Source organism: Larus michahellis, chromosome 7, assembly GCF_964199755.1.
Source record: "Larus michahellis chromosome 7, bLarMic1.1, whole genome shotgun sequence".
In the NCBI taxonomy this organism is placed as follows: Eukaryota; Metazoa; Chordata; class Aves; order Charadriiformes; family Laridae; genus Larus; species Larus michahellis.
Genome location: NC_133902.1, coordinates 47353423 through 47379388, shown reverse-complemented (window position 1 = coordinate 47379388; position 25966 = coordinate 47353423). Strand labels below are relative to the sequence as shown.

Genomic DNA, 25966 nt, shown 5'->3' with positions numbered 1-25966 from the left:
TCCCAGTGGGTTTCATCCCATTTATTACTAAATATTCTGGACTCCTGTCTCTATTAATGAAAGTTCTTTGTGGGATCCTCTCTAAAATACACTAGAGCAGCAAGAATTAAGCACCTGATGAGCTTTCAAAATGAACTTTGGAGCATAACACATGCTGATCCATCCTTCACTTAATTCTGAAGGCCTTGTCCAAAGTACACGGAAGTTGTTGAAAAAATGATTCACAGGGCTTTGCATCAGGAGACTAAGGCTTACATATAATGAGAAAAATCTGCATATTCCAGTTGTTGCTTCCCCACGTCTGTGCTGGATTCACAGTTGTGGAGAACCTGTAACTCCCTTTGGAATCAGGATGTTTCACTGGGAGTCTTAAAAAAAAAAAAAAAAAAAAAAAAAAAAAAAATGAGGGCTGCAAAGCTTTGGGACAATAGAGACTTAATTGTGGGGACAACGATGATGTAGAAGACGAGGGCTTCAGTGTTTTCTTGAAGTCTAAAATTGTATAAAGAATTAGTGACTCTGAAAGTTATTTGATTAACCCCCTTCAGGTAGGGAGTGAAAAATACTCTGTTTCTAAATCTATTTAAATGGCTGTCACTTAAACTCTCAAAACACTTCCCTTACAAGTTACTCGGCAGAAATGATGCAAGCTGATTTGACTGGCATTTTTCAAAGTAACAGTTTTGAGTTGGAATTCAACAAAAATAGTTGAAAAAATTTAAAATACCTCAATGCCAGATTTAAGCTTTGTTTGCATTCAACGTCTTGTGATAGTCACTTTATACTTGGCTCCTGTGGTTTGGTACAAAGCATAATTAAATTCTATATGGTTTCTTGTGTTCTGAAGAAGGCCAAAATCTCCCTAAAAATGGCAAAATCTGGCCAAAAATGGTGGTTGGGAATTTTCATCAAGTTTGTAACAAGTATAATGACTCTAGGCAGGGAGACAAGGGAGTGTGGCCAGAGCATACTCTGCTTATTTCTTGCCCAGTAACTCTGGGCTTGCCTGTACTGGTTACTCCTGGAGCCAAATGTGTTCCCAGCCCCACGTTAGAGATATGCCGAGGTCTCTCCTAAGGTCTGCCTTCTTCACTCAGGTACGGTAAGGGTGTCTTGGGGAGAAGCCCGGAGTGACTTGGGTGTTACAAGTTTAAAGATCACTGAAAGAAGTATTTCAGAAAATTCCTGATAGCCGTGGAGACAGATAAAAGCCAGCATGCCACACTGTACTTAATTTGTTAAAAAAGCTCCATTTTGTTTCTTTATGCTGGGTATTTAAACTGAACTACAACTGAATTACTTTGTCATTCTGTTCTTCATTTTTTTTAAAAAACAAACTATCTTCCCTTTTCTAATGTAATACTAAATGAATGTGAAAACAAATGACAGTTGTATTTTTTTGATGCTATCTTATTTCAAAAGTTAAAGCCAAATCCTGATCTCAGTAACGCTTGAGTAATGTTATTGAGTTGGGTTTAAATATAAGACTGAGTCCAGAACTTGTCTCAACATTTACAGCCCTTGTACTGTACCAGCTACCATTTGCCATTTGCGCGTAGGAAAAGACTTGTCTTCTGTACATCTTTGTAAAGTATATCTCCGTAGTAGTGACTTTAGTTTCAATCAGACCTAATGCGTTATCTTCCCTGCGCTTCTATTAAGAGTGTACAGACCTTTCTGTTTTAGGGATGCAGTACTGTTTCACCTAAATATTTGAAATGATTCTTCAACCCAAGTGCATTAAAAAAGGGAATAGTAATAACACATACAACTTTTTATTTCTTTGTGAAATTTCATGATTTGATTACTTTTTGGCAGTAGTTCTAAGAAGTTTGTTTATTTTTTTTTTTTTCCCCTTGTAATGTGTTTTGTAGAAAATGTGCTTTTGTTGTAAATCAGAAATGTCTTGTCTCGGTACATAACTCTGAGAAACAGTAAATTTGATAGATAACACTTCTAATCGAAATAAACAATAGTCTTCAGGGTGGTTTTTTTTTCCATCTCAAAATACTTCAGATTTTAAAAATCTTCCCTATTTCCCCTCAGTAGTTTAATCTCTGACACACTCAGGTAAAGCTTTAGAATTAGGACAGTAGACTGGCAGACTTCAGTCTCTGATTTAAATTATGCATGTCAGCATGAGCTAATTCCTTAAAAGATATTTCAGTGCAGTATGTTTTTAAAGAAGAAAACAATGAAGTTTTGTGATAATTGCAGTGTTTTTGCAAAAAATGCCATAAGCTACTGAATAACAGGCTTGTGGAAATCCATGATACAGTTACACATTTTGATAAAGAGTATATTTCCTTCATTAAATTAAATATAGATGAACTGATAAAAGACCTGTGTGACCTGATCCCTCTCTCTTGCTGCTTGATGACTGCCTCCACTGGGGATCGGCTGAAGGTCTGTTAAATGGGTTCAGGCACCACTGAAGTTGCTGGCAAAACTCTTATTGGCACGTGCGGGTGCAGGGGACAGACGTGTAAAGTATGTCCCAGGAGGGATGCTCCCGGTCCGTCTTGAGCAAAGACGAGCCCACGTGGAAACAAAAACTTGGAATGCCAAAACCAAGCTCTTGCTGCTTATAGCCCAGAGCCAGGATCCCAGCAATATGGTATCTCATCTACTCCCATCTAGGAGGAGTGCTGCCAGAGCTTGGCCCACAATAGTCACTCATATTTTCTCATATCCGTGAGCATGGTTTTCTGAATTTGGCCTTTGCCCAAAGAAACTAACTTCAGTAACTTTTTTGGCAGACTGGGCAAATGATAAAGTATTAGGACTGTAAATGGCATTTTCAACTCAGTCCTGTTGCTTTAGATGCTACTGAGAGCTTTGCCATCAAATGCAAAGGGAGAACGGTAATATTGTTAGATCAAAAAAAAATAAATCAATTTTGATAAATCATAGAGCCTTTAAATGGCATTTAAACTGCTTCTCAAGAACAGCAGTAAAACAAAAATTGGAGTCACTTCACAAGCAAATAATAAACTTTATACTGTGAGGCTGCGGGGGATATTCTACGGGTTAATCAAGCCTTGAGACATAAAATAGGCTAATCTGGTGCTGCTAGTCTCACATCCCTGCCTGAGAAGAAGCTGCAGGATGGATGAGTGCTCTGGTATTAACATGTTCTGACACTGGGCACGATTCTGTCTCTCAAGTTAATGAGAAGCTCTCTTGATTTTTGAGAGCGCCAGATCGGGACTGGCATGTCTGCCTCTGACATCAAAATAAAACTGTGAAACCACTTCTGTGTAAAAAAGAAACACAGACTAGATACGCTGCTTCCCAGCTTAAAAAAAAAAAAAAAATAATTAAAATTTTGCCCTGAGGATCCAAAATTGTCTCTGAGGCCCAACAAACAATAGTTTATTTCTTACTCTAATGGCAAACTCTAGAGCTGTGGATAAAAGAGTGTTTAATGGAAAAGCACTGTGAGTTCCCAGAGCCTGTGGGGAGAGCTGCTCGGGCACCTGATTAGGATTCCAAGTGAATGTGAATTCATTTAACAGTCCCTTTCAATGTTGTCTTTTGTGCAGACCGGTTTGGACTCGGGCAGCCAGGCAGGATGCCTGCTTCGGTGAATACCATGCGAGTCCTGAGCACGAGCACAGATCTGGAGGCTGCTGTGGCCGATGCACTGGTAAGAGGAAAAATACAAAATGCTTCCAACACCGGAAAGTGGCTTAAAGTTACCTGTACGTACGTTCTCCTCTTTCTAAATAGCTTTGTTCTGAGTGTGCCAGTGTCTGATGCTGTAGAGTTAGTTGCCTTTTGCTGCTTTGTCTCTGGGTATATCGGCAGCAATATTTGTTTCTTTATTCCGTGTTAGTTCTCCATAGTTGTTGTCAAACGGGCGGCTGTGGTTTGGTGCTAGAGCTGCAGGATGGGTTCAATCAGCTGTTTGTCTCCCACTTGGCTCTCAGAGGGTGAATGTGTCACTGTGGGGATGCCCAGCATCCGCGGGGTCAGGGATTTCCATCAGTCCCATCACCTGCGTGAAGACTTTATCAGAAAAACAGAGTGTTTTCTGTTAGTGTCGAGTCCTGATAAGGTTTCAACAAGAACTGAGAATTTCACAAGTTCCTGCCCTGTGTTATTTGCACCTGGCTGGATACTTGGATCAGCTTGTAACTTGGCTTGCCTGTAATACGTACCATCTCATGCAGTTAAGTTGGAAGTGTGTTTGTCTAGTTTGCTGCTAGTACTTTCAAACATTCTGTATGTTTCCAAGTAAATTTATTGTCATTTTTTAAAATTTTATTGTTCTGTATAATCTTACTGTACTATAGTATCTCTCAGCTAGAACCCAGAAAGTGTTTTCTGCTCTTCAGAAGACAAGTGTTAAGATAAGCCTTTGGATTTACCTTGAGTATTTGCAGGGTAGAGGCCGGAGCAATTATTGTAGAGCATTAAGCGGGTACCCATGTATGTACCTTGGGGCTCCTCCAACGCTAGACCTGAGCTGAGGGGAGAATTTCCTGATGTATCTTGAGACAGATATCTCCTATCTGTCTTTATGGAGAATGAACCGTGTCCCCAGGGTTTGTGATAGATGTCCTTTCTCCATTTCCTAGTTCACTTTCCCTAGGGATGCATAGCATTTTCTTTTTTATATTTGATTGTCACCCAGCTCATGTCACCTCCATTTCTAGATGATTATTAGAGTACTCCTAGAGAAATGTCATTTTTTTTTTTTACAAAATCTACCTTTCCATTAAAAGAAGTGTTTGTGAATAATACATAGGCAGGATGGTATATAATAGATGGCACTGTTGCATTTAGTGGACTGAATCATTAGTGGGCATTTTCATTAATAAATTCAACAGCTTGTGAGCCAGTTTCGGTTCTCAGCACCTCAAATTTGCCACCAGAGCGGTTCAGGGCATAGTTACAGATGATGGCTTGCCTGTATGAATGAAATCAGGCTGTACCCCTGAGTGTGAGCAGTTGCCACAGTTCAGTTCACTGCTGATCACTGAGATCTCTTGAGGTGTGACTTAATCTTCAGCTAGATTTACAGAGTTCCCTTTTAAATATTCCGCTCTTCTAAACTAAATAACATTATACTGGAATGTTAAAATCTTAAAAGGTTGAACTTAAAAGAGAAATCCTTAAGTATAGCTGGAAACTAAGTGGTGCTGCTGACTTGGTTGATCAATCTGAATTTGTATGACAACGCAATCTTGTTGTCCCCTTCTTTCCCACCACCCCAATTTGTTCTTTTTCTTGGTTGTCTTCTCACAACAGGCAATTTACAAACTCTGTTCAGGCTCCTGTTGAGAGAGTAATGTGATGCCAGCTTTTTCCCAGCGGCCTTGTTTACAGAGGAATATTCTTTTTCCTGTAGTAGGAAATTAAAAGAAGTTCTCCAAAGATGTCTTCAGCCAAATACTCAGTTTAAACGAAACCCAGTGGGTCATTTTGTGACCTCTATTCCCTGTGTGCGATGCCCGTTGGATACACTGTTTGAGAGATGGACTTGGCCTGAACCCACAGTGTCTGTACTGGGAATCAGTGCTCGGATCTGTCAGAAGAGCTCAAAGGGTGATGGAAACTTTGGCGTTAAGTAAGGCCTTTAAGCCAGAGGTGCCAGCCAGGGGGTCTTAAAAGAAGCTAAGCTTCAAAAAAAGTGTGGTATGAGAACTGTGAGTTAAAAGAGAACTTGGTTAAGTGAAGTAGATTAAATGTGCTGTACTGTAGATAGCGGTTTCCTGACATCAGAATTTCTTTCCAAGACTCTAAAATCAAATGCTGCTGATAATGTGTGGGGAAATAAATCATTACCAAAAACTCTATCTTCCAGGGCACTGTTTCTGAAAAGTAAGCAAAGAGGTGCTGTATATAGATCTATCGTTAAAAACCTTATTTAACAGATAATCTCACTTCCAGGCTCACAGATGGAAATTGTAGGATATATGAGTAGTGCAGCAGTTAAGAGATAGGCGTTATTATACCCACTTTTATTTTGCGTAAACTGTATTTTTTTTTTTAATTTGCTAAGACACATTTGCTATACGTTTTTGTTGCAAAAACAAACCCTACATAAGCTTCTGACATAATTCTCTATGCTTTTTCCCACCCTTCAATATTTTCCTGCCTACAGCTGTTAGGAGACTCCAGGAGCAAGGTACTAGTGCTTTCTTGACTTTTTATTTCTACTTTCCAACTTTCCCCACTCTGTTGCTAACGCCCATGATACTGCACTCGAGTTAATTTCTACACTTCAGTCCTGCAGTCCTAGTGGAAGCAAAACTCTGCTGGCTTCACAAGTCCAAGAACTGCAGGACTGGACACTGGAAGGAATTCTGTAGCAAACACTTTAGAATGTATCAGAAAAAGATCGCCTATGTTGTCTTATCAATCCTGTTCTGTTACAGTCCATTTAAGTGTTTGTTTCGCAGTATAGTATGCAATTTGTTTTGCTACCATAATTATTCTAATATCCCTTCTGTAAGGATTGAGGTTGTGCAAGATGTAGCTAAGGGAATTAGGTCCTCCAATGCCATGCTGTGGAACTGAGTGGGATTTGAGTACTCAACTCCCTTAGCAGCCTCAAGAAAAATCCTAGCCCAAACTAACAGAGCAATTGTTATCTCCTGTATCCCAGTGCATTTCTAGAGTCACTTTGATATCAATATCAAAGTGACTGTGCATGCCAGCACAGATTCCTTCAGCTCTTTCTTCCTTATCTCTTTTTTTCTCTTGAAGTAGAGGTTGTATCATCATAGCATCTGTAACAATGGAACTGACCGTTATTGACAGTAAAACAACATATGATTTCATTACCAGTAGCTAATTCCAATGGGCATAACTATCTCATGCTGGGGAAGGCAGGCCCTGCTCCCCTTAGTCACTCAAATAATCTCATTGAAATCAATGGGATCTGTCTTGCTCTACTGTGAGAGGTAAGCAGGCAGCGCTTGGTGACGTCTTTAAAACACTGTATGTCACTGTAACAGTAGCATTAGTCTTCCTTTCAGTGATTACAGATAGAATGTTTTTCTTTTGGCATTGGTGTAACTATATATAATTTACTAAGCTAGAGTTCTCCCTTTTCCAGAAAAAGCCAGTGAGAAGAAGATATGAACCCTATGGGATGTACTCCGATGACGATGCTAACAGCGATGCATCAAGCGCTTGCTCGGAGCGCTCCTATGGTTCCAGGAACGGGGGCATTCCACACTACCTGCGTCAGACTGAAGATGTGGCTGAGGTCCTGAACCACTGTGCCAGCTCCAACTGGTCTGAAAGGAAAGAGGGGCTCATAGGTCTTCAGAACTTACTGAAAAGCCAACGGACACTGAGGTGACCTTGATAGTTTTATAGCATCAGTCATTTGTGAGAGATGGCTATAGTCAGTAATATTTACTTGCCTTATGTAGACAATATCTTTCACAGCTGTGAAGGCTTTGTCTCCACAATGTGGCACTTTTAATTACTTTTGGGAAAAAATCTGTTATGTCATCAGTATCACTTGTGTTAAATTTGTAGTGGTAATGTAGACAGGACTCAATTAAGCACGCTATCTTCTCTTAGCCTTCCTCTGTCTTGTGAAGACCTCCAATAGTAGGTGTTTGTAGCACTGTGAGATTTCCCACAATGATGGTAATCTAAATGCACTCAAAGGGTGGTGCCGTTTTTACATGAGTTTGAACCTTCAATACTTTTTTTTTCCCAGCAACTAAGTTGCTGAAGAAAACACTACACTTATTCTAACATGACTTGGGGGGTTGCGTGTGTTTTAAAGGTGAGATCAGGCAATGCTCTCAGTATGTTGAGTATACTTTGACTCTTCATGAAGGCTGTGTTAGGTATAATTCTAGATATTTTTTGTAACTCTTCAAAAATCTTACATCAGAAACTTGAGTCTTCTATAAGTAGTGTTTATAATGTTGGCAATAAAGTTGGTGTACTCTGAAACTTTGCTTACAGGACGAGAGGCAGACCTTTTTCTCTTCTTGAAAGCCACATAAACCCTTCAAACACCTTTGGAATGTCACGCATTAAAACAGATCTAAGAATTACCCAGTAGTCATGTGGAAATTTCATATGCCACAGGTCATGTTAACTAAAGTCAACTGGCTCTCAGGCCATAGGCTTTTCACCTTTAGTTTATGGTAAAAGTATTTGGAAACAAGCTGTTTCTTTTGGCTTCTTTGAAGATAACATTCACAAATAGCTGCAGTGTTTTTATTTTCCTATTATGAGTATTATGTACTTAAATTGTGACCAAGTTTGTAAGTGGTTGTTGTATGGTTTATAGCCTACCTACTTGGATTCGCGCAATTGTTTCTATTTTAAAAGGCCTTCATGCTGGCTGAGAATATTTGATGGCTCACGTTAACAGGCTGAATGAAAACGCACTGAGAGCAGGCCTGGAAAGGGTATTCTCTTGCCATCACAAAAATATTCTAGCACTTCACATGATGCGGTGTAGCCCTCAAGTGGGAAGTGCTACAGGTTTTTAATATGGGTAGTTAGAGTCTCTAGATCTGAGATGCTTTTTGATGTGGTCTATTTACGAGTCTTTTAAAAGATACTTCCCACAGGCATGCTGTCTGTTTTTCTTCCTTTTACTTTATTTTTAACAAACTGCCTGGAAAGACTCTGGCACCTCATATCCTTGCATGAAAAAGTTGAGTGAGACTTTGATTTTTGGCACAAAGGTGTGTGAGGATTGGCACAATCCTTTGATTTGGCACAAAGGTGTGTGAGGTTTTGAGTTTGGCAATGGTTCAAGGGAGGAAACACTGAGAAGGCTGGGTGATGAGCTATTTGTCCAGATCAGTTGCTCTTGGCAGAAATACCAATAGAATTCAACTATTATTTTCAACCCTGCTGGTTGCAGTGTTTGAACTGTACTGCTGTCACTAGTCCTTCAAGCTAGCACGTTTACTTTGCTTTGATCCTGAATAGTTTATAAACCTGTCCCAGAAACTACACCCCTGCGGAGTTATTTTTTTAATTTGATGCTGGTTTTTGTTCTCTAGATTGTATTTCCTTTTGGTTTGCTTTTGGTCTGCTTCCTCCTTGGTTCGGGGTTGATCTGGTGCCTGTTCTAATGATTAGATTTTTATCATCCTGTTTGTTCCCACGGCATCTTGCAGAACATCATCAAGGTCATTAGTCCAAGGGGCAAGTCTGTCTTCTAATTAAAGTTGATATCTTCTGTTGTGGTATAGCAAGTTTAATAAAAAGGCAGTGATGTGGCTAGGTTTTCTCTAGTACTCTGAACTGAAAGGTGGCTGATCCTGTATTAGCTGGCATTTGCATATCTTGAAAGATGTGCTTGAAAGTGGTGTGGCGCTTACCCATCTTCTTTGTCTCATACAGCTTCATGTGGCCTAGCTCTTTGAGGACTCCCCATAAGGTCTTCTAAATAAAACAAGGGCAACAAGTCCCTTAAGGAAATATTCTTCCACTGCCTGTTTCAATTTAGTACTTGTACTGTTAGCTTGGGTCTGTGTGCTTTGAGAGAGACGCACTTATACTTGCTGTCTTCATGTAACCTTTGTCCAGAAAGAAAATTCGTTAGACTAATTCGGGGAGCTGCAATGTGCACGAAGTGAGGAGCACGTTGTAGGGTAGTCATTTTGAGACTGTGCATCCTCATCCTGAATGAGGCTGACAGCTTGCTGTGACGTCGTTACAAAGACTTCTTCCTCTACATCAAACTCTTAAGACCATTGTCTCTGTGCCCTTTTAAAATTTGATCAGCCTTTCATGCATATGTTTATTTGAAAAAAATGTCCTGTGTTACTTATAAACAAGCTAACATAAAATAATTGCGGACTACGAGTATATTCTGGCCTGTTGTTTGAAGCTATTTTGAGAGAGAGGGAGTTATGTTGGTGGACTGTAGAATTCATGTCTTTCTGGGAAGACCTGTAGTCAAGATCTAAACGGCCGTTCTCTGAACAATCAATGTGCATTTTACTAGTTGCTCTGATTTCATAGTAATTGTGAAAAATAGCTAATTGTATCCATAGTATGCAGGGAATGTTACCCAACTGTCTTGCTCTGTTTTTGTTTGCACTGTAAACAAGCAGAACTTCTGCATTCTTTAGGCAATTTGTCTTGCAGGAAAACTAAGACTTATATTTTCAATACAACGCAAATAAGAGCTTTGGCACCAAGCAGTTCTGTATTTGACTCAATATCTTACATCGTTCTTACATACATCATTCTTTTTCCCCAGCATAAAAAGAGCATTACTGAGCACCTAATAATCTCTTACTGATAGGAACTTAGATTGTGCCTTGGTTTAATTATCATCTGATTTACTAGGTATCCCACTTGTTAATCTGTCTTCCATTTCTATATATTTGTCTCCTCAATGCGTCTGCCCTCAGACTTTGGAGTCAGTTCTGGTATCTGTTAATTCTGTGTGATTCTAGACTGATTTTACTGAAGCAGCTGAGAATTTAGACCAAAATATCTGATTAGTGTCTACCTAAACAGTATTAAAGTTCTGATTATACTTTGAAAATTTGAATTCCCAGATAAAAAGCAGACTTGAGAAATCTATTCCTAGGCTGCAAAAGACCCACGTTTCAGTGGGTCAGCAACCTTGATGCAGGCAGAAAGTAAATACCTCCCAAACGTGCATATTTCAAGCCGTCTTCTGAAATCCAGAATATAGAAGAAAATAGGTGTGTCTGGCTTATGAATTAAAAAAAAAAAGTTTATTAGATTTCTTAATTTTAGGCTTGTGATCCCAGCAGTTAAACTGGAATGCCAGTTAAGGTGTTGCCTCGATACAGAGTTTTCAAAGTGTGACTTAAGTAACATTTAAATAAAGAAGGTTAGATTTTTCAGCTGTTAATATTTACTGGCTTTTTTCTTTTGCTGCAACTAGAGCTTTAGCATTAATACCATGTTTTATTTATGTATTTTAGCCGAGTCGAGTTAAAAAGACTATGTGAAATATTTACTCGCATGTTTGCTGACCCTCACAGCAAGGTAAGATCACAAAGACTTGGCGCGCTCTCCTACATTACCATGTGTGCACGTTTGACACTGTTCCAAGAGTAATGTTCTGTATTTCTACCCCTGCCATCTGCTGGGGAAAACTGGCATTTATAAATCCCCTTGATTTTTATCTCTTCTGCAATGAAGGGATGTGTCTCGATCTCTCTTAGGTTGCTAGGATCTGGTTACTCTCTGCTTCCTAAGGAGCAACCTAATGCCTTCCAGATATCAGGTCCTGGAGTGAGAGGTTCAGTTTTATCTGTACTTCTCTAGGGAGTGTCTTGGTGATACACAGTAGAGTGAGGTTCACGAAGGGGAACGAGCCGTAGTTGAGCATCCTGGTCACTGGGGTTTGTGTATTGTGTGCACCTGGGAGCAGTACGGAGTCTCACCAACATACTGTTCTGGATCTCATAGCCACGTTGCCGTCTTTATGACAGTGACCTTTGAAGTTAAAGGCCGTGGCATGAATTTACAGGCATCTCTTAGAAAAAAAAAAAAAAAAGGCTGGGGAATGGGGAGGTTGGGCCCATAGGCATGTTGAGACCCAGTGGTCTTCTGTCAGCAGGTAAGTGGGAGCAGGGAGAGGGGAGAAAAGGGAGTTTTATGCCCTTTCCTGGGGAGGCTTGCTGGTCGAGGGCAACCAGTCATTGCTGGGTAAAAACATCTGCTGTTGGGTTAAACATCTTTTGAGAAAGAATAAGCTGTATAAATATTTGTACTTCGGGCCACTTGGTAAACCAGTTTTAATAAACGGTTGACTGGTGGGAATCCCCTGGGCAGGCGTGGTGGCCTGTCACAGGTCTTGCTCAAAGTGTGCATTTTTGGCCGTAATTATAGTCTGGACCAGCTGTTGTTTTGGTTCTCAAAGGTTCAGCATGTCTTGTGGAAAGGGTGAAGGTGTAGCTATTTGCAAAATATTTCCAGTTTCTGAGTACGGTGAGGGTATATTGCACACTGGACTCAAGTATGTCCTCTGTGGCAGCGGTGATCTGTTATCTGCACTGCTTTTATAGAATTATTGCGACAGACACATTAGTTGTGGTGTTAAACATATGTAAACTTTGTTACATGTAAACATGCATAAAGATATGTTACTTTCATGAGTGAGGAGACGATCTGGTCCAAGGTATATAATGTTTTAAATAATTCTGCTGAGGAGAGAGTGTGTTGTAAGAAAATGTGAACTTTCAATGAATGCATCTCTTATCTGTATATATAACTGCATCTGAACAACCAGCCTTGATCACTATGTGTGCTAACGAGTGGTTTGTTTTGTTGCATGGCCTGCTTTGCCGTGGAATTCACAACAGAGAGTAAGTGTATCTACCCCCTTCCTTCATTCATTTCATGTGGTATTTTAATACGACACATTTTAGACGTGTCTTGTCTGGTATCTTTTTTTGAGAGCAACGGCGTCACTAAAATCATTCATTCATGAAACTGTCTATAACAAAATCATCCTGAAACTCAGATTGTAAACCCCTCCCCTCTGATGATTTTTTTATTTTGAAGCAGGGTATTCCTTTTTATGACACTTGTTTTGCTTGTAGGTCTTCAGCATGTTTCTGGAAACCCTGGTTGATTTCATCATCATTCATAAAGATGACTTGCAGGATTGGCTTTTTGTTCTCCTGACCCAGTTGCTAAAGAAAATGGGAGCAGATTTGCTGGGATCTGTGCAGGCAAAAGTTCAAAAAGCTCTGGATGTCACGAGGTAGAGTACTCGGATGGTGAATGTTGTGGAGGTTTTTGCAGGTTTAGAGAAAGGCATCTGATGAACATTTTAGAAACTCAGTAGCGCCATATATTTTGTGGGCTCAATCCTGATGAATACAAGAATAAAGGAGAACAAAGTTTTGTCACAATATTTCAAGCATTAAATTAAAAAGGCCTACCTCTTTTCTAAATAGATAACTTTAAAGCATAATACTTAAAATGTGTAACTGATTCATTTTGTTAATTTGGGTTTTTTTGGTGTTCATGTGCTTTGATATCGATTTTCTTTTTGAAATACTTATTTGCAGTATTCAGAATATGAATGGTGCTTTACCACAAAATTCAGAGCCTCCTTCATGTTTTCTAATGGCAAATAACAGTAATGTCATGATAAGACTTTGATTGCTACTGCAATGCGCACACCAATTCTGTAGTCAATGTCCTTTTCTAACGATGTCCAGCACAGGACGCTGTTGCAATTAAGTTCAGCTCATCCTGGAAATGGGACAATTCAGAAAGTAATAGTAGTGATCCAGGAGGAAATAGGATAGAGGAGGGAAAAAGAGGAGAGGAATCAAAACCAGGTATGAACTCTGAAGAAAAGATGAACCAGTCTGCTCCTACCGATAAGGGAAAACAAAGAACAGCCTGAAAAGGAGAAGGAATGGACAGGTGTGCCAAAAGCTGGATAAGTGTACAGAGAGCAGATAGAGGAACAGTGTATAAAGATATTGATGTAGCAGGTTTTGGTAGTATGAAATCAATAAGCAGCTAATCCTTAGACTTGGAGTTTCTCTGGTTGGTGGTAAAGTTAAGAAAAGCACGATAGGTGCCCAAATCTGTTGTGCAAACTTTAGTCTATTGAGTTAATTTAGTCCTGAAAATTTATCTTGCATTACATTATTGCCTTTTTTTTCTTTGGACAGGGATTCTTTTCCATTTGATCAACAATTTAACATTTTGATGAGGTTTATTGTAGATCAGACCCAAACACCAAACCTGAAGGTCAGTATCAAAAGCCTTTTCGCTAAAGCACCAACACAGTTGTCTTAGCTCGCCATGTCAGGCATACCATACAGCATAGAACTCGTAATTGTAAGTACGTGCGTGATATAGAAAGGATATTGGCAACTTTGATTAACTCTCTCGTTCTCCATTTTAATAAATCTAAATATCTTTAAAACAGGACCCTGGGACTCATCACAAGTCAGTAAGAGTTGGGCTTTAGGCACACTGCAATATATTAGAATAAAGTTTAGAAACAGAAAATCCCTCTTCACCCTGGTCCTGGTGGGAAGAAAACCTGGCTGTGCAGGACAGAAGGGACCAGATCCAGTCTGAACAGCTGGGACATTGGGACCCTAGGCACACCTTATGTGGTTGTTGCACAGATGAGACATAGCAAGTGTAGGGTTTGGAGGAAAAAAAAAAATTAAACCTTTCTGTTACTGAATACTCCCAAGGGGATAGTGTTGTGCAGACTGTTTCTCAGGAGGTTGCTGTTTCAAGACTGTAGGAGCACTGTAAGCTCTGGAAGTCATACACATTTACCTTCCAGAGACAGGAATATACAGGGTGCCAAATGACTTGAGTGTTCTTTCTTCAATCTCCCAAATTTTGGATCTTTTGAGACTTCAGCATCAGGAATTTAGTTTGAGACCAAAAGCTATGGTTTATCATCTGGAACAATAACTGCAGTGGAAACATCCTGGTGAAGTACTGGTTTGCTTATGCAAATGCACAAGCAGACATATGTATTTCAAGCCAGTTCTGATATACCATTCTAAACTCTTACTACACAAAATTTATCTCGTTAGAAAGTTGCTCTTGATTTTTTTTGAAACACGATGTAGAGACATGTCACAGGGATGTGGGTTTTTTCCCCTCCATGTGGCATAGGTCATGCCAATCTGTAAGTGTCTCTTTATTATGTGGTAAATCCGTTTTTGCTAGCTCATGAGATTAACAAATCCCTTTTCACTTCTCAGGTGAAAGTTGCTATCCTGAAGTATATTGAGTCCTTGGCAAGACAGATGGATCCAACAGACTTTGTGAACTCCAGTGAGACAAGACTTGCTGTATCTAGAATTATAACTTGGACAACAGAACCAAAGAGCTCAGATGTGAGAAAGGTAAGCCAGGATGACGAAGTATTTGTGGTAATTATTATTCTTCAAAAAAAACCAAACAAACCCAAAAAAATCCACGGAAATAACCAAACCTGACACATAATGGTCATAAAGGTAATGAAAAAAATCAGTGGTTAGATTCTAATTTAAATAAATGGATTTTACATACTTTACTGTCCAAACCAAATTGCCAGTTCAATAAAGACACACTTCTGAAGCATGTCTTCATATATATTTTTTTCTAGCAGGTACTTAGCTCTGTGATTTTAACTACTATTATGGTGCAAAAAGAGATCATAGTTTGAAAATGTGCTTTTTATTGAGCAGTCTGGATATATCTCTAGGTTTTTGTTTATTTAGATGAAGACTCTGTGCTTTGTAGACTCAGATGAAATCTGGCACGACTTTTGTGTTATAATATTGTTAAAAGAAAGTAAACAAATCAGTAAGCTGCCAGAGGCTCTCATGTCTTTTCTTTTAACAGCCGTGTGTTTATCTCAACCTGGAAAAAGTTGACACATTTAGGTCAGGTCTGGGTAATAGAGTTACCTTGTTCTTTATCTTGCTGTAGATGCAAGTGTCAGGCAAGCTAAAATGGGGCAGGTGGTGATACTCATCTCTCCCAAGCGAAAAGCGAGACTTAGTTTTATGTACCTGGTGTCTGTAACACAGTTCAAAATTACCTTCTCTTCTCACCCCAGATGTAGAAGTAGATTCCAGGAGGAGTTCAAGGCTTTGAGATGTACTTGGATTTTAAAAAAAAATCCAAACTTCAAACATTTCAGAATGTAAAAATTGTATGAGGTATTTACACTCTGTGTGTACTTAAAATGTTGAATTAATACTAGAATTATATTATTTTCTAACTTTGGAAATAAGAAAATTATTTCTGTTATTAGTAATTACTTGATTCTGATGAAAAGATCACTGGGTATCAAAGGTGCTGCAACTGCACCATTATCTGATATCTCACACCAGGCTTCAAAGAAGCTTTTTGGGTGCATGCTGTTTGCGTTCGGCACACAGCTGATTGCATCTAGAGAAAAATGTCTCAGCCTCTTTTCTGAAGACTTTCTGCAGAGATTATCCGCACCAGTGCGACTGAAATTTGCTTCTGCAAAATAGTCTGCCTCAGGGGAAGAAAAGAAAAAAGGGTGACTTTCAATTCCGGACTTAGGTCTGGAATACGCATTTCCATTTTGATGCTTCCATGTACATAGTCAGAAAGAATTAAACAGGCAAAGAAACTGCTTCGGTGTTACAGTTCAAATAAACCTCAAGCAGTTTACTCTGCTGGTGGTCTGTGAGATGGAGTTGTAATTAATTTAAGTAGAAATATACATTAAAAAGCAAAATCTCTGCATATTGCTGAGCAGAGGAAACATTCCACCGTTAGGGGTCATCATTGCTGCATGCAAAATAGCGAAGAGTATCTGCAGCAGCTGAAAAAACTGGCTGTGAAGCTGCGGGATGCGGGGAGCGGGTGTTCACAGTGCGGTGTCCACTCTTTTATCTGTTTCAAAGATGTGCAGAGCTCTGCCAAAACTTCCAGTAAGCTCCACCTGAGCAGTACCTGGGCAAGTGCCTTGGGGGCTAACAAGAGATTATGGAATCTAAATTCTTTTTATTAAACCTGCATGTGACTTGGATTTGCCTCTGATGCCTGTAGCTTGCAAATAAATTATCACACAGTTAAGCTACTAAAAATGAATGCCCAGGTGATCTTTATTTCATCATACCGTTGCTGTACTATGATTTTATTAAGAACATAGTACAAACCACGGGCTTTAGAAGAAACGCTGGAGCAAAGGATCTGTAAGCAATCATTGGCCATTATCTCTGTCAGGACTGTAGTTAACAGACTAATAAATTCATTATGTGGTAACAAACTGGATTATCAAGGGTCAACCTAGACCGGTGAAATGTTCTGAAGAAAACAAGATTGTCCTCCTTTTTTGGAGATTATAACCTGGAAAAAAAGTATCTTTTTTTAATATCAAGATGATTAATTTAAGGATCAGAGAAGATTCTGCCCTCATGGCAGGTATTATGGTGGCCTTCAAGATCTGAGGTTTTCTAAGTGCAAAGCAGACCAGGCATTGTAAACATTGTCACAACCTAAAAATGGAGACAGCAGTTGAGGTTATGGGGGAGAAGAACAAACTCAGTCTTCAAATAACCAAAGTACTACAAGAGGCCTGTAAAAAGTATAAAATAAGGTAATTTTTCAATAGAATCTGGATTTGAGACCACTAGTGGGATCAGCTCAGCTCCTGCAAACTGACTTTGGTTTTGGTACTGAGGAGTCTTGGCTGGCGTAGTGCGGTCCGTGTGTACTACTGCGGCTGACTGGGTGGAACAGCGATGCCGATGCTCAACTGCTCGCGGAGGCAGGGACTCTTTCTCCCAAGAAAGGTAGTCCCTCACCCAATGTGGTGCTCGCCCAGATTTGAGTTCCTGAATGCTCCCTTAATGCAAGTAGCATCTGGTGTGTGATTTACGTGCTGATCTGTCTGGGCTCTACCTGTGAGCAGGTGCAGGTAAAACAAGCTTGCTCGTGCTGGTGGTGAAGTATATAAATGACCTCTGTCAGTGGGGAAAGTATGTGGCTACCGTGTGCACGTGGCAATGAGTCGTGCAGATCTGATCCTATGGTAGCAATCAAGGGATCGGTTCAAGAAATGGATTATATTTTCAGTTAATAGTGAGATTACCCTTTTATTAGTGATCATCTGTCCATTACTACTATTCGCTATGCGTGATGGTCATGGAGTTCCCAGCCCCGTAGTGTTAAGGCAGTGGAGAAAAACAGAACAAAAAGTGGCATTTAGTCCAAAACCCTTTTTCAAACAGAAAGATACAACTTTATTAATAAACCTTGCATATTCTGATGGTGACTTGAGCACACTTAATGAGCACACTTAACCTGTCTGACACCTGACTTGAACTACAGATCATGTTTTATAGCTAGTGAAATCAGAAAGAAACTTAGTCAAAGGAAATGCTGTTGTGCACAAAACGGTCTATGTTCTTGTATGAAACGATATCTGTACCTAAATATAAGCTCTTTTATCACAATAAAAACATGATGTACTTTGAGGAACATACAGTTGATGTTACCGAGTGTCATTGACAAAGTGCCATGATTCCCTCTCAGAGCAGAAACCATTTAAGCTGCTGATAGCAGCCGTGAACTATGTACAATCAAAATTATTGTCAAGCTGTGCTTAAAATAAGGTGATCTGCAGTGTGTTACAGGTAAATATTTGCCTTGTTTTAAAGACTGTTAATACTCCTGGGTGTTTACCCTGCATTCAAGTTAAGATTTACTTCCTTCAAGCAGTGCTAAAAAAAAAAAGGTGAAAGGCATTTGTTGTCTGTGCTGAACAAAAGGCATTGGGTAGGAGCATGTCACGCAGCTTTGCGTGGAGACCTGGATGGGATGTGGTTCCAGTGCAAGGAGAGCACCTGTTAGTAATTTCCGCACCTACAACCTGCTGGCTGCTTTTTCCCCAGGCAGAACGCGTCAATGGGCAGGGCACAGACCAGGATTTCAGATAACTCGGCTCTAATTTTGATTGCGGTAGCGTCTACCCTTGTGCGATGCACTTGACTTTCCTCTGCTTTGGTTTATGCCTCTCCCTATAACAGGGTGTTAACTCTGATTATTGTTTTTTTTTCCTCTGGAAAATGTTTAAGATTTGATGAAATCACTTTACAAAAGCCAGTTAATTACCACACAGGAAAATAACACAGTGGCAATGCAAATACTGTGATGACTGGTGGGAGGACGTTAAGTCAGTAACTTCACCATGTTATCACTAATATTGTCATCAAAGTTATTGTGCAAGCCTTACGTAGGTAAAGTGCTTATTGAATTTGGATGACAGGCTTGGGCTCTGTGTGGAAAAATACTTTGGTCTTGGAAAAGAGCCATCAATTTGAGAATGGAAATGAGAATAACGCTTCTGATTTGTCTCTGGTCAAAGCCTAAAGAAGCCTCGTGTCCAAGGCTCAGGCAAATGGAAACTTTTATTAAACACGAGTGCTCAGCATTTGAGGGGTGGAGTCGTCTGTGTGGGCACACAGGATCTTAGCGTTCAGGCGGAGCTGGAGGGGAGCAAGGCCTTCTGAGGTGAAGGGCCAGTGACATTGCCTACTGTCTTGTTAATCAGCCAAGCTCTGGTTTCAATGATAAATAACGAGACCTGTATTGCCTGATCGTCACTTGGACTACTAATCTTGGGGAAGAAGAAATTTTTCCTTTGTGCCAGATATTCTGACTGCCTTCTCTGTTGATGAAATATCCGTACAGTAGTTTTATTTTACAAGCCTGAATGCGTTTTTACACATTATGGGCAGCTGCGTGTCACGTGTATGTCATATTCTGCCTTCCGTTTACGTGACTGGGAAAACCTTTTCTTTCAACGGTCCTGCTCGTTACTGAGTTTGGCCAAGCTGCCCTTGAATACAGACAGCAGGTAGGACTTGGTAAGAAACTATAGAACCATTGCAACAAATCAAAAAGCCCAGGAGGGTGCTTGTGTTACTGTGGTTTGTATGAAGATGAAATCCCCCATCAGAGTACCTAGTGGTAGGGTCCTCCCGGGACTGGCACCACTGGTTTGCAGGTGAAGTCTAGAGGTGTCCAAAGAAAACAAGTTTGGGATCAGTTGGGGTTTTTTTTCCCCTAAAACTGCTCAATTGAGAAACTGTTTCTGAATTATACCAGAAGATGAGGGAGATTTTGGAGAGAAAGCTGCAGGTCAACAAATTCTTCATGTGTTCAAAGAGGCAATGAAGATGTATTTACTACTTTAACTAGTAGTCCTAGATATCGTTTCTTGAGAAACGTTGATGTTGTCACTTTGATAAGGAAATCGTATTGATCAATAAAGCCCAGAACGAGTTTGGATAAAATATTGCTGTGATTATTGCTGGATAAAATATTGCTGTGAATAAAATATTGCTGTAGGAGGACCAGTGACGGACAAGAAAGCAAACGCTGCTAAGGAAATGAAATTGGGCTCCTTTGCAACGTGATGCCATGAGACCCCTCAAATATCTCCTGGAGCTTTAATTTTCCATCTAGCATCAGGGTGATTTGAGCAACTCTGGGACAGAAGCTTCCCAAAGACTCTGTGAGCTGCAGTGGCATCGTTCATCTTTACTGGCGTCGGGCAGTAAACACTGTTGGTTATGGCCTGTTACAGTAGCAGTGGCAGAGAGGATATTTGCAGAAATGCTTCAAAATGGCAAATTGTTTTAATATTCCCCAGTGAGAGGCCCTTGCCTTTCTGGGTCAGAGGTTTCTCTAGCACTCTTGAAATATTCCTACAGCAGATTTGTGCGTCTCGTTAACAGAGAGCCAGGCCTTAGCATTTCATTTCAGGCTTATGGAGTCTTAAATAGGATTATGTCCATACTGCTGAGATCAGCCTTTTAGCCGAAGGATATTCCTAAAGAAGTCAAACTCAGCCTAAATGCATAGAGGAACTCCTTTCAGGCATTTAAACCTAGTCAGTGTTAGGAAAAATAGTGTAATACATCAAAAATGGCACCTGATGGACTTCAGTGTTTACCTGATTTAATACTATTGGAAGAAAAAGGATCTCTGTGTCCTAGCTGTGTTTACAAAATAGTAGCTGTCATTTTCTGTTTGTTTTGAATTTGATGCTAGAGAGCTATGAGAGCCCAAATGTTTTCAGTGTACGCAGTGTAAGGAAAATGGGTTTTCCCAATGTTAGCGGCCAGAAAATCCTCATGTCCTTGTTGGAAACATAGCACTAGGGTAGACTTCCTTAAAATGAATCTCTTTGCTTTAATACAGCCTTCTAAGTATCCTTTGAGTTGAAAGCAGTTTGTAATATAAGCACACTTTCTCAGTTTGCTTGAAACAGTAAGAGCTAGTGCATGATAATAGGACATAAGAAGAAATTGCTTCACGGAATGCGTATAGTCATGCTTATATTATGTGTCTGTGCGTAATATATTTGTGTGTACATGCTATTTATATAAACACACATAAACCTACATAGGAATAGGTGGTGTACCTATTTTGAAAATTGAGATTAGAGGTGATATTTACATGATGCGTTGTAGAGCCACCCAATAAATAGACCAAAGGCTCTTTTCTTTGTGCTATGATGGATGTCTGCCAGACTTACTCTAGCATCTTACTCCATCTCTTACTTCAGTAGCTTATCTTTTCTTAGCTTATACGTGGGAACCTTCCCCTCAGAATTCAGACTTCTATCATGCCAGGTTTATAATAAAAGTTTCTCAGTTGTTAATGAAATGTAGCCATTGTTTCTAGTCCTCAAACCTGTTTTTGCAACAAATGCCATTTTGTAAGGAGCAAAGTTACTCAAAGTAGCCTTCATCAGCTTGACTTCTGAGGTAACATTTGGCTCTCCAGAAGTAATGAATGTTTTTGCCATGGTCTTTGCTGTGCCCAAGTCGCAAAACAACACCATGCGTAAGGAGTTGTGATAGATAGGATACAACGGTAATCCGAATATGCGATGATTCAGTGCTGCATAGTTTTTGCTGGCACTTGTTTGAGATGCCTTTGACACATGTAATGCAACCATCCATGACTTGCAAAAGACTGTCATGATATATTAAGTGTGTGCTGTATATAAAACATAATAGCAATGTGGATTTAATCTGTACGTGAATTCTGTATTTAAATCTGTTAAATTCTTCCTTTTCAGGATGTAGGTGTAAACAGCATATTCTAATAGAAGGCTTATGGGAAAACTTTGTGTTTAAAAACTTGTGCTCAAGCTAACGCACTTGGATTGTATCTGAACTGATGAAGCTGAGCTTCATATTACTGCATCAGTAATACAGCTGTCCATACTCATCTGATTCTAGACCTGAAAAAGGAACAAGCAGGAGGTCTGGTCTGATAGACAGCTTGTAGCTTAGTGCCAGCTAACGCTTAACTGTCTGCTGGAAAGTACACTCAAATAATGCTTTTTTTAGAGCCTGCAGACACTCTCAGTAGATGTGCATTAACTCATTTAACATCAGCTATGTTCATTGGAAAATCGAAGTGTCGCCCTTTGCCGATATGTGCTAATATAAGCTGCCTAATGTGTCACTGCTGCCTCTCGAGCTCAGTGGATCTATATTTGATCTGCAGTTTAGTGTAAGTCACAGTGACGTGAGACAGAGCGAGCCTCTCTGTTCCAGTGAGCCTTAGGTTATTAAAACCACATTGGCCTTATACTGGATGGTGAAATGAATGATGCACAGAGACTATGAGTGTGTATATGTGTCAAAAGTGAGTAGATGTTAGTGTGGATCTTCCCCAGACCAATCGCATGATAAAAGGTGTTTGTGGACAGTGTTGGTCTATCAGACTGATGCCCAGCCTGGAGTCAGGAGTTTGCAAGTTCTTAACTGCTTCTTTCTCTGAACTTGGAGACGTCTGCGAGGATAGGTGTGGGCAGATGCAAGTACCTATTCCCCGGCTCCTGGCTGGCCAGATGCATGTGTCATCTCAGTGCAGCACTGCCCAGGCTCTACACCTCAGCAGAGGTTTTCAGGTGGTTATGGAGACCATCAGGAGGTTGCCAAAGCCAAGCCCTGTACGAGAACTAAGGGATGATCTGTAAGCCTGGGAGTTGTGGCTGACTTTAAATTTGAGCCAGTGCTGCCCTCTGCTGAAAGGAATGCTCTTCTGTTAAACTCCAATATTGATGCTTTTTGTTACTTGAAGTCAAGCAAGCAACTGATTGCAAAAGCAAACTCTCCTGCTAAAAGATAGTGTGTGTACTGTTTGTATGATGTGGTTGAAATCTATGCTTTCTCTAAACAATATCAACCTCCCTGTTTGTCAAACCCAGACCATGCATAGTTGGGTGGGTGAGGATTTGCCAGCTAGGACAACTACAGCTTCCTCAGGCCCCGGTGAAGGAAACTTGGAAGAGAAATGCAAACAGGTAGACTGAAAGCTGTGTGCGCTAATCACACTAATCTTGTTTGCAGTCTCAACTCAACTGTCTCGCTGTGTGAAGAGACCTTGACTGGGAGCCTGAAAAAAGTGTGTCTGTCTGTGAAATAATTTTTTGGCTTTGGTGTGCATTTCTGTTAACTCTCGTGTTGTAGTCCCTCATCAGCACTTGGGTTATGAGGTCCTCTCCTTCTGTGGAGCTGCCAGTGTTGTGAGCCCATGGCCAAGAGAAGTTTGAGTAACTTGAAAACTGCTTTCATATAGCTCAGGCAACTGGCTGCTTATTCTGCTCGATCTATTGGAGCAGCAACAGCAGCAATCATAAGGCAGGTGCTTGTATTAAGTTTAGGTCACTGACCACATTTTCTCTCTAAAATCAATGGATTTTTCCAGTTAGCCTTGATCATTTTGCTTAATGGGCTCAGACCGTTTCAAAGAGCCTTTATTATAATTCAGCCAAGTTGCAGAGGCTACTGATTTTGACAAATGTGGCCAACACCCACTGTCTAGGTGAAAACAAAAAACCAAAAGATGCTGAAGCATTTGTGTCCCTTCAGCAGCTGACACTGTTGGACAGCATGAATTGATCTGACCTAAGTGTGAAACTTTGGGAGCTGCTACCGGCTCGTGGAACCTGATCCCTCGCTGCATTGTTATAAGGAAAATTAGGAAGTTACATAAGCCATCCTTTGCAAATGAGTCAAGAACCTGATGTGGAGCCAGACCCCCTCACCAGCATAGTCAGGCTCTGAAGTCACTGGAGTCACTCCAGCTCAAGCCAGCAGAGAACTGCTTCATTAAGATTAGATAATGTGTAGGGTCTACGTTATATGTCACTGAAAGGAGATGGATTAGTGTTCCGCACTAATGGTACAGGGACACAAAGGCAAGGGAAAATTCAGATATTGCACTTTCTTCAAACTATATATCATCAAGCATGAGTGTTGCATGGAGAATGTTTGTACATTGTGTACAGAAATAAGTTTGTTATTGCTTGTTTTAAATTTATCTACTCTTTGAATAATCTAGTTAAATAAGGGCCAAGATTTTCAGAAATGACCTGAGATTATGAAAACATCCTCTGGTTTGTCACCAGCTGAAAATCCACAGGTTTAAAACTCTTAGAAACGTTATCTGTAAAATACATCGTTTGACTAGGTAAACGTATGCTAGGTAAGTGAAACTTAAAGGATTATCAAGTGTGTCTAGATCTAACTGTTAGAGAGGTGTAGAAATGCTGTTCCTGATGCTCTTCATTACTGAAATAAAATTAACTGTATTAATCATAGAATCTTCATGGTTGGAAAGGACCTTTGAGATCATCGAGTCCAACCATACACACACACGCAAAAAAAAAAAAAAACACCCCGAAAAACCCGCCCAACCTACAATCTCTGCCATTAGAGCATGCCCTGAAGTGCCAAATATAGTTGTTTCTTAAATAAACTTGCAAGTATTACAGGAGTGAAATTTAGAGCACGTTATAAATGTGATTTCAAGCTAGCATACACCTTCCAGTGTAGTAGTTACCACTTCCACTGAAGTCAGTGGTAACAGTGTTCTTGACTTTCTGGTAGCGGGGACCAGCACCTTTGTGTGTAAAATTTGAGTTAGGAAATCATGGCTGAACTTTCAAATAATGGCTTTTGCCTGAGATAAACCTAGAAGTGCAGTTGGATAGCGAAGGACTATTTAAAAAGAACACAGAAAAGGTTAACCCACGTATCTCCAGTGTTGCTTTTGAGAGCTTTACTGGAGCACCACTCCCAGACTGTAGTAGTACTTGGCTTTATTTCAGAAAGCACAGACTGTAGGTTCGCTTTCTTTCAGGCCACATAAGAATGTAAGCTTTGAGCAACTGTTCAGCAATTCATTCAAAGCCCAATGACCTATTTGCAGGCAACAGCAAAGCTACTGAAGGGCACCGGGTGCACAGAATAGTGGCAGGCACTCCTAAAAACAAGCTGTGTTTTGTGCAAAGAAGGAGGGCGGACGCAGGCCTATTTTCATTAAAGCCAAAATAAAAAAATGGAACAAAATTGAAATGACTTCTGGGAGCTGAAATTTCCCTCAGATACTCCTGTAGCACGTCATCTGTGCTGTCACTGTTTGTGTGTCGGGGTTAAACTGTACCAATTAGAGAACTCTCTGCTTCAAAGTGAAGCCACAGAATCACAAAGTCCCTGGAGGAGCTCTGGTGAAGATTTCGCTCAGATCTGCGAGATGCATCTTAGACCTCGCTGGCATACAGGAAAGGTACCTCCAGAATGTCACATCGTAGAGTGTGTGCACTCGGGGGCATGTTTGGCTCTATTTACCTGTGAGGTCTCCAAGGATGGACCTTATTTTTCTAACCCATCAACGAGAGGTATGTGAGACAAAGGGATCTGAAATCCTTTCCCGTCTCACTGTACCCTGGGCAGCTCCTGACTTACCAGTTGATATCTCCAGATACTCAAGTCGCTGAGCAATCTCTCAACCTGGGAACCTTGTTGATCAATTTTCCTGTTTGTTTTATCCCAATGAATATGAGATCTGCTTGTTCTGGCGCAGAAGATCTGCATGTCCACTTCCTAACCATCCGGGATACGCATGCCATTCACGAGCGGGAGTGAACTTTGGCATGGCTTGTAACTTTGTATTCAGCTCAATGTGCTGACTGTTTTTTACGAGATCTCTTGTTTGCAGTAATATTTTTATTACAGAAAATACTATGCTGGTGAAAACTTAAAAGTTCTTGGATCAAAATGGACAGAAATACACATCCTTGTTGGATACCAGGCAGGCTTCATGGCAGAGTTGCCCAAAACGTCAGGTCAGAGGAGGGTAGAGTATGGAGTTAAGAAAGCCACAGGGACAGTTATCTCCCTGCTTCTTTCATCCTTAGATCTTTAGTGTGAAGTGAATAACGACATACTGTGTTTCTGTTGAAGTCAGTGAGGGTTTTGTCAGGAAGTAGCATGATCCATCTGGAATGAGGAGTCTGAAGACCTGTTGCTCGCTGCAGTTGTTGGAAGGCTGTTGAGTGTTGTGTGCCTCAGTTTCTCTGTTGGCCGTATCCAAAGGATATTACTTACCCAACTTTCATGGATGGAAAATGTTTTTATGTACAAAGCTGTGTTACTGCAAATTGGGGCTGAGGAGCAGAAGGAACAGCATAGCTTGAGTTGTGATT

At 40.3% G+C, this 25966-nt stretch overlaps 1 protein-coding gene across 13 annotated transcripts in view; it reads left to right on the top strand.

Annotated features, from left to right (window-relative positions):
- The window catches only part of CLASP1 (cytoplasmic linker associated protein 1), a 184645-nt gene that overhangs the window by 122803 nt on the left and 35876 nt on the right, over positions 1-25966 (top strand). For 7 of the 13 annotated variants that reach the window (XM_074595300.1, XM_074595301.1, XM_074595304.1 and 4 more), the window contains 7 exons: positions 3546-3649; positions 6113-6136; positions 7070-7314; positions 10908-10971; positions 12534-12697; positions 13626-13704; positions 14688-14831. In XM_074595300.1, the coding sequence (XP_074451401.1) occupies positions 3546-3649; positions 6113-6136; positions 7070-7314; positions 10908-10971; positions 12534-12697; positions 13626-13704; positions 14688-14831 (824 nt within the window). Of the gene's footprint in view, positions 1-3545; positions 3650-6112; positions 6137-7069; positions 7315-10907; positions 10972-12533; positions 12698-13625; positions 13705-14687; positions 14832-22684; positions 22781-25966 lie in introns of all 13 variants that reach the window. The other 6 variants (XM_074595303.1, XM_074595298.1, XM_074595297.1 and 3 more) reach the window with 2 other exon arrangements.